The following is a 9415-nucleotide window of genomic DNA, read 5'->3' as shown; positions in this document are numbered from 1 at the left end:
TTGATGGTCACAAAAAACCTCCAAACAGTCAGCATACGTTAGATAACACCGGATGTGAATAATAGACTGTTATTCAGATTCTCCTGATAACACTATAACACAATAACCATCTAGCGACAACATATCGGTAATGCTAGAAAACACCAGCAGATTTATACCGTGTGTGTACGTGTGTGCGCGCGAGTGCGTGTACATATGAAACCTACTGTAATATTATACAATTTTAATAGCAAACTACAAAACACGTTTTATGGGTTAGCGTCAATGCTACTTACTGATGCAAGACAGTAGCATCTATAATAATATATACATGTCTACATCATTTACAATTGCTACAGATTTATTACATATAAAAACATTGAATTTTGGGCACTTTTGACACATATACTCGCCTATAGCAAATACATTGTACTCCGTTACTTTTATTCGTGAAAAACGTTCTAGTAAGATGTAAATTAAGTGACTGATATTCATCTGATTTATTCCGCATATACGCATTTTATAACTATTTTTCACGCGAGATGGCGCCAAAGAGTCATATTTGAGCATAGAAGAGCGAACTACTATTAAATCCTCCATATGATCCTATACTTAAAATACACATGGCTCACACGCACCCCACTCACACGCACTCACACGCACACATGGCTCACACGCACCCGGTGAAATAAGAAGGTCATACATTGCCAGAAGCGTGTTCATAACATAGAAATAAATGTTACCATATATGCGATATCGATATAGAATAAGCACCGATGCCTACGGTAAGATACAATCACACACACGCACCGGACGCACGCACGCACGCACAATGATCAGTCATGAACTGGAACATGAAATGAATATCATATTGCTCTTTAAATTCTGCGACTTGGAATAATTAAATCATTATAAGAGCATCGATTAATAAAATTCCCGTACATCTATATACTATTGGGGGGGGGGGGTTAATTAGTTAATAATACTGATACCAAATCAAGAGCAGCTACTATAACAGTTGAACGATTATAGTTGATGGACCCGTAATACCATCAGGGGTCTTCTCTTGTAAGACAATTTACCATTACTACTACGCAAATGTGGAGCTTACATATGATCGCATGTCTGATGATGCAACCAAAGCGTGATTTTTCCACATTTACTTTTTCTCGAGAACAACAAAGTCTGCAAGGTCAGTAACAGTGCTTACAATAAACAATAAATTATAAACAAGTGAAAACAAGTTATTGACAGAGAACAACCTTCTTATATTAACAGAGAAATTTCCATTGAATATGAAATGGAATTTATAATTTTTGAAAAAGAGCTATATTAGCTTTTTATATAAATATATAAAAGAATATATAATGAAGTGCTATATTGAAGTGCTACATGTAGACTGATAGAGCTACTATTTTCCAGATTTAGTCTACCTAAACACAAACATAAAACAACTATGTCTTTCCAGAAGGGTTTAACTTTGGCCCTGGCCATCAACAATTATACGTTTTTTACACTGGAGGGAATATTGTGTGGGATAACTACTAATATTTTAGACAACATCAAACCTGTTAATATTTTAGTTGCAATTCCCTGCAGTTTTTAGATATTTCACTAAATAATTAATAGTAACCCATACTGAACATCACACTACAGATATACATTGCGTGAGAAATTCTAATACCAATAATGCATATACGTCACTGATATATGTTAGAGTCCAACTTTAAATGCCACATTTCTGGTAGCTTGACCCTTTCCTTCCGGTATAGGAGATAGGCCTTCTCATGTAAACATAAAACCAAAACAAAGTGTTAGAATATATATTACTGAATTAAGTTAATAACATTGTTATCATACGAATTGTGTTAACAACATCATCATCCTACTTCTGATGTATTTTATACATGTACTCGTGACCTACTTAAATGATAGCTTTGCTTTTTAGTTTTCGAACAACCCATTTTAGTTACGTAGTTTACTTTTACCGTACTGTACCTATTTAGAAAATATAAGATAGGAGCAGTTACCAATACAATCTAAACGATTTCATTGTTCCAGTCATTCAGACAATGGGCCACACAACAGAAACATTGCGCATCTCCGGTGTAACTGAATTTCTGGTTTTCAGAAACAAACGTAATTATGCCTATTATTCTATTATGCTTATTGCTAGTATATATCATTGGTATGTGCCTATAATATGAATATACGTACATACATACGTACGCACGTACATACGTAACACAAAAACCAACAAAAATCGTAACAACAACGATACAAATTCTAAACACACAATCCAACGTAGAAACAATATTACAGACATTAGACATGATATGGATACATACATACACACGTGCATTGTGCATGTGTATAATATTATAGCTACGTTCGATTGCATGTTCGGATTAAAGGATGGCGATCCATGTGTTACCAGGGGACGGACTTGTATTCCTCACGGAGCTGGTGGGAGTGCTGGCAGCGGACACTGCAGTGACAGCCTCCCCTTCATGCTGCGTCTCAGATGCATAGTTCTACGAGACAACAACACGGGCGGTGTTACAATGGTACGCCATAAGCTGGGTTTACACAATCAACGTTCTGTTGAAAAGTTGATGAGTTTGAGTTGATCAAATTTTCGACTAATCGACGGAAAGTCGGCAGTGTAGACGTACAATTTGAGTGCTCAACTGGTTGGTATCAACTGGTTGAGAGATTAAAACATGTTCCATTTTTTTCAACTTTTGGTCAGCAAGTTGATCAAGTTTTTGCCACTCAGCCACTTTGATAATAGCAATCAGGAGGTGTGTCCCTCCACCCAGGAGGGGAGCTAGTTTTTGCTATCGGCGCCACACTGGCACGAATTAATACAGGGTGCGAAATTAATGCGAGTCCGGAGTCAAATACTCCCTGATTTGACATATGCAGGAGTGAAAATTCTGCTATATACCAACTAGTTCGTTCCAGAGCACGGCCACGCGGAATTGCCGGATTTTTTTAGGACTGCGGACTCCCTCTTTTTGAGGGTAGGGAGTCCGTGGGACTCGCTTGTTTAAAAGATAATTTCTACCCCTGTTAATACATGCAAAAATGCGTACCCACGTCGCACGGCGCGCACACTGTGGATCAAATGTTGAAACGTTTGGCGACTCTTGGTCGATTACGTAAAAATGTGAACATCTGATAGAAAGGAAAAGTTGATAGAACGTTGAAAAGTTTATCATCTCGTTGACTTTTGCATAGTGTAAACCCAGCCTTAGCCTGCCTTCACAAGTGTTTGTGTCCTCCTCATCACTATGGCATAACTTTATAAGTGCTTTACACGCAGAGGAACTCGCACACAACGTGCATGCCCAGATTGTATCAACAAAGGTAAACAAGTTTTTAAATGAATGCAATTTTCTAATTACTACCTAAATGCTGAAATAAAAAGGTTGATAAATACACCAACCAAGAAAACCTGACCGACATTTATGAGCCAGGCTCACGACTTCTAAATCAATTGTTTATAGATGTTGTTGTATATGTTGTGGTATAGACAAAACTTGCCTGATCCTTCACTACCGACCTTCCTTCCGACTAGATTGCAATTTATTTGATAACCTGCACGGTGGCGCCACCTTTTGGTCCAAGAAAAATATCAAAGTACAACGAAATGAACATTCAAAACCTAAAGTCCAAAAGATTGAATGGTCGCACCTCATGTGGAGCAAATCGAACAGACTTTCTCGCATTCATGATGCTACTTGGCACAACCGAAGACGTTGCAGCTGGTTTCAGCTTTCCCTGTGCATCTACAAGACCACAGCAATGACGTGAATGCATCTCGATTCTCTACTGATGCCCAGCATATCATCATTGAAGCTACTCCCACAATGTTGGAAAAAAGACCAGCAAGGAATTGCCGTACTAAAAATACAAAATGACAAACTACCAATGCTTTGCTGGTCTTTTTCCAACATTGTGGGAATAGCTTCAATGATGATATGCTGGGCATCAGTAGAGAATCGAGATGCATTCACGTCATTGCTTACTGCAACATTGCAAAACCAGTAAAATTACTTATAAAAAATGTTAACACAAGTTAGTAATTGATGCCGAGGTCACTGGGTGAAAAGGCGGAACTTTCAAACTGCATTAAAAATATTAAAAAATCCGAATTTAAACATTTAAACATTTAAAAATTTCATTATAACTATGCAACTGTATTATCTGCAAGAAAACTACATATAAGCGGTTTATAAGTGTCAGTTCAGCCAAGGCACCAGTTACATGATGCCATTAATATTACGCATGGCTTTCAAGCTAGATGAATCATATCTATAAAGATTACCTAGTTGCTGCCTCCTTAGGGCATCAATCTGTGCAGAAATCATCTGTACTCCAGCCTTGCCCCCTTCCCTTGCTACCGGAGCCAATCTCTGTGCAGTTTCTGCAGTGAAATATAATATAATAAAATATATTATCTAATAATATATGCCTCACTTCCTTGTCAACAGCACACGTTGCTTCATGCATGCTTCATTGTTCATGTTAATCCACATTTTTTTCGGCTCGCCACCCGTTTGTCACGAGAAGATGGGTGGCAACAGAAACTCTGACACTTTAGGGAAGGAACATAGACACAAAAGTTCTGTCACACATTTTTGAGCATCTTAAGCAATCTCATTTTCATCGTTCAAGAAACATGAAGAGCTGTAGTAGTACATTTAGTTATGTTTAATTTTTAAGCAAAATATCCTATACTATCGAGAGCTGGTATTTGCCACCGTCATCTACCAAGTTAACCTGTTTTTGAATCTTTATAATCTCTCCCGCCATAGATATTTCCACGCATTCACACTGACAGTAAAAAATTACCACTATTAAAAGCAAATGAAAGTGTCAATGACACTATAGCTCACCTCGGGTGTGATAGAAGAGGGAGATGATATTTAAAATTTGGTAAGTGTTTTATTTATGACGGACCAAAATGCGATCAAATGTCCTTATTCCCTGTTTTATACTAATAGAAATTTCACTGTTTTGTTTCAGGGTTAGTTTTGATGCGAAAATAAATGTTTCAGATCTGAAAGTCTGAATCTGGGCAAGAGATGGCGGCTACGCTAAATGATCGGCCATTTCTTGGTTTTCGAATTATCGCGCAAATAAAAGCAATAAAATATTCAGTCAAATTACTGTAAACGAAGATCTAAAACACATATCACACTCGGTATGATTAGGGTGCAAATCCCTTTAGCCACCTTATATCACGAAGTGACTGCCACAGATTTCTGTGTATCATCCATGATCAGCAGACTTTCCTTATATCAAGTATTGATGGCAGCAAATGTTAACTGCCGCACATAGCCATGCTAAAAAAGCGCCACCTATCGACAAAAAATATCTACTATTATACACTAAAAATTTAGTTGTGTATTTTTATTTTATTGATATGAATTTATTTATTATACTAAACTATTAATTACTATTTACCAATTACACTATTTGTTTATTAAGTCACACGATTAATTACTAATTACCGTTAATTACTAATTACACTATTAATAACTATATTAATTACGAGAGAGGAAGAGGAAGACCATGATGGTTAGAGGGAGAGAGGAACTCCGTGATGGTTAAGAGGAGAGAGGAAGCCGTGATGGTTAAGAGAGAGAGAGGAAGCCTGAGGGTTAGAGAGAGAGAGGAAGCCCATGAGGGTTACGAGAGAGAGAGAGGAAAGCCATGAGGGTTAGAGGGAGAGAGGAAGCCGTAAGGTTAGAGGAGAGAGGAAGCCAGAGGGTTAGAAGTGAAGAGGTAAGCCGTGACTGGTTAGAGGGACAGAAGAAAGCCGTTTATGGTAGGGAGAGAGGAAGCGTTTTTTAATAGAGAGAGAGGAAGCCGTATCTTATAGGGAGAGAGGAAGCGCGTGATGGTTACAGGAGAGAGGAAGCCGTGATGGTTAGAGGAGAAGAGGAAGCCATGAGGGTTAGAGGGAGGAGAAGCCCGGTGATGGTTATAGGGAAAGCAGGAAAGCCGTTATGGGTAGAGGGGGAAGGAAGCGCGTGGATTGGTATAGAGAGAGAGGAAGCCGTGATCGTTAAAGAGAGAGAGGAAAGCCGTGAATGTGGTTAGAGAGAGAGGAAGCCATGAGGGTTAGAGAGAGAGGAAGCCCTGTGATCTTTAGAGGGGAGAGGAAGCCGTGATGGTTAGAGGAAGAGAGGAATGCTGTCTGGTTAGAGGAGAGAGGAACGGGGGATAGCCGCGACATGCCTGAGAGAGATAGGGAAGAAGCCGTGGATGTAGAGAGAGAGAGGAAGGCCAATGATGGTTAGAAGCTGAGAGAGGAACCATGAGGGTTAGGGGAGAGAGGAAGCCATGATGTTAGAGGGGAGAGAGGAACCGTGATGGTTAGCAGGGAGAGAGGAACGCCATGAGGGTTAGAGGGAGAGAGAAGGGGGGAGCCGTGATATACACTATTCTGTGCATCACCTCGTGATACTTTGTCAGGTATACGGTCGTAAACTGAACTTGTGTTTTTAAAAAAGTGCCAATCTGTGCATCATCTCGTGAATTTACACTAATATCTGTGTCATCATCTCGTGATGTACACTTACCCTTCTGTGCAATCACCTCGTGATACTTTCAGGTATCGGTGCGTAACTGAACTTGTGTTTTAAAAGGCCAATCTGTGCATCATCTCGTGATGTACACTATCTCTGTGCATCATCTCGTGATGTACACTAATTCTGCTGCATCATCTCAGTGATGTAACATTATTCTGTGCATCAACCTCGTGATGACTTTGTCGAGGCTATACGTGCGTAAATGGAACTTGTGTTTTTAAAGAGGCCATCTGTGCATCATCTCGTGATGTAAATCTGTGCATCACCCGCTCGTGATACTTGTCAGGAGAGAGGAAGCCGCTGATGGTTAGAGGAGAGAAGGAAGGCGTGATGGTAGAGGGAGAGAGAGGAAGCCATAAAAGGGTAGAGAGAGAGAGAGGAAGCCATGAGGTTAGAGGGAGAGAGGAAGCGTGATGTTAGAGGAGAGAGGAACCGTGATGTTAGGGAGAGTAAGTGAAGCGCATGAGGGTTAGAGGGAGAGAGGAAGCCGTGATGGTTAGAGGGAGAGAGGAACCATGAGGGTTTAGAGAGAGAGAGGAAGCCGTGATGGTTAAGAGGGAAAGAGGAACCGTTATTGGTTAAGGGAGAGGGAAAGCCGTGATGGTTATAGAGAGAGAAGGAGCCGTGATCGTTACGAGGAGACGAGGAAGCCGTAATGGTTAGAGGGAAGGAGGAGCCGTGATGGTTAGAGGGAGAGAGGAAGCATGAGGTTAGAGGGAGAGAGGAAGCGTAAATGGTTAGAGGAAGAGAGGAAGGGGAAAGCCCGCGACATGCTGAGAGAGGAAGGGGGAAGCCGGCGACATGCTCGAGAGAGGAAGGGAGAAGCCGTGATGTAAGAGAGAGGTAGGAAGCCATGAGGTTAGAGCGAGAGAGGAACCATGAGGGTTAGAGGGAGAGAGGTAAACCACTGATGGTTCGAGGAGAAAGGGAAGGCCGTGATTGGTTAGAGGGAGAGAGGAATCTATGAGGGTTAGAGGAGAGAGGAAGGGGGAGCCCGTGATGGCTGGGGGGGGGGGGAGAGAGATGAGCAGGGGAGCGTGATATACACGATTCGTGGCATCACGCTCGTGATACTTGTCAGGTAACGGTGCGTGAAACGAACTTTGTGTTTTTAAAAAGGCCAATCTGTGCATCATCTCGTGGATGTAACACTATTTCTGTGCATCAATCTCGTGATGTACCTATTCTGTGCATCACTCGCTATACTTGTCAGGTATAACGGTGCGTAAACTGAACTGTGTTTTTAAAGAGGCCAATCTGTGCATCATCTCGTGATGTACACTATTCCCGTGCATACACTCGTGATACCTTGTCAGGAGAGAGAAGCGCGTGATGGTTAGAGGGAGAGAGGAAGCCGTGAGGTAGAGGGAGAGAGAGGAAGCCATGAGCGGTAGAGAGAGAGAAAAAGCAGAGGAAGCGCATGAGGGTTAGAGTAGAGAGGAAGCCGTGATGGTTAGAGGGAGAATGGAAGCGTGATAGCGTTAGAGGAGAGAGGAAGGGGGAAGCCGCGAAACATGCCTGGAGAGAGGAAGGGGGGGAAGCCGCGACAATGCCTGAGAGAGAACGGGAGAAGCCGTGATGTTTAGCAGAGAGAGGCCAAGCGATCACGGCTGGCCCCACTTCTACTCTCCTCCCAAGCTCATGCACCGGCTTCCTCTCTCTCTAACGCCCTCATGCTCTCTCCCTCTAACCATCATGGCTTCCTCTCTCCCTCTAACGCTCATGGCTTCCTATGCTCTCTACCTCTCTAACCCTCATCGCTTCCTCTCTCTCCCTCTAACCATCCAGCGGCTTCACCCTCTCCTCCCCTCTATAGCCATCACGGCTTCCTCTCTCCCTCATAACAGATGCACGGCTTCCTCTCCTCTTATAACCATCACGACTTCCTCTCTCATTTTAACCATCAATGGCTTCGTTCTCTCCCTCTAACGTTACGGCTTCCTCTCTCCCTCTAACAATCATGGCTTCCTCTCTCGGACTCAACCATCACGGCTGTCCTCTCTCCCTCTAACCCAAGTCATGTCCTCTCTCGCTCTAACCATCATGGCTTCCTCTCTCCCTCTAACGCTCATGGCTTCCTCTCATCTCTCGTCATTACCACCTGCATGGCTTCCTCTCTCTCGGCATTCTAACCATCGCACGGCGTTCCTCTCTCGCCTCTAAACCATCACGCGCTTCCCTCTCTCCTCTACGATCACGGCTTCCTCTCTCATCTAACCGCATCATGGCTTCCTCTCTCCTCTAACTGTACGCGCTTCCTCTCTCCCTCTAACAATCATGGCGTTCCTCTGGCTCCCTCTAAACCATCACGGCTTCTCTCTCCCTCTAACCGCTCATGGCTTTCCTCCGTCTATCTCTAACCCCACTGGGCTTCCCTCATCTCTCTCTAACCCTCATTGGCTTCCTCTTCTCCTCTAACCATCACGGCTTCCTCTCTCTCCTCTAACCAATCACGCTTTCCTCTTCCTGACAAGGTATCACGATGGTGATGCACAGAATAAGTGTACATCAACGAAGATGATGCACAGTATTGGCCTCTTAAAAACACAAGTTCAGTTTACGCGCACCGGTAGTACGCTGACAAAGTATACGAGGTGATGCACAGAAATAGTGTAGCATCACGAGATGATGCACGAATAGTGTACATCACGAGATATGCACAGATTGGCCTTTAATAAACACAAGGTCAGTTACGTGCACACGATACCTGAAAGTATCACCACGCAGGTGATGCACAGAATAGTGTACTATCAGCGCGGCTCTCCCCTTGCTTAATCCTCTAAACCTCATGGCTTCCTCTCTCCTCTAACCATCAACGGCTTCCTCTCTCG

The 9415-nt window shown here is 42.6% G+C and overlaps 1 protein-coding gene across 1 annotated transcript in view; it reads right to left on the bottom strand.

Moving 5' to 3' along the window:
- Positions 1 to 322: 322 nt before the first annotated feature.
- LOC106809937 (cell wall protein RBR3-like) overlaps positions 323 to 9415 on the bottom strand; it is a 12101-nt gene continuing 3008 nt past the window's right edge. The window contains exons 2-5 of the mRNA XM_014813178.1: positions 4313 to 4411; positions 3679 to 3773; positions 2414 to 2513; positions 323 to 1760 (exon numbers count right to left, since the gene is read on the bottom strand). Coding sequence (XP_014668664.1) covers positions 1693 to 1760; positions 2414 to 2513; positions 3679 to 3773; positions 4313 to 4411 — 362 coding nt within the window. The 3' untranslated portion in view covers positions 323 to 1692. The remainder of the gene's footprint in view (positions 1761 to 2413; positions 2514 to 3678; positions 3774 to 4312; positions 4412 to 9415) is intronic.

This window comes from Priapulus caudatus, unplaced genomic scaffold (assembly GCF_000485595.1).
Source record: "Priapulus caudatus unplaced genomic scaffold, Priapulus_caudatus-5.0.1 Scaffold397, whole genome shotgun sequence".
Taxonomy (NCBI): Eukaryota; Metazoa; Priapulida; class Priapulimorpha; order Priapulimorphida; family Priapulidae; genus Priapulus; species Priapulus caudatus.
The sequence above is the reverse complement of the archived record's forward strand: the minus strand, read 5'-3'. Positions and strand labels throughout refer to the sequence as shown.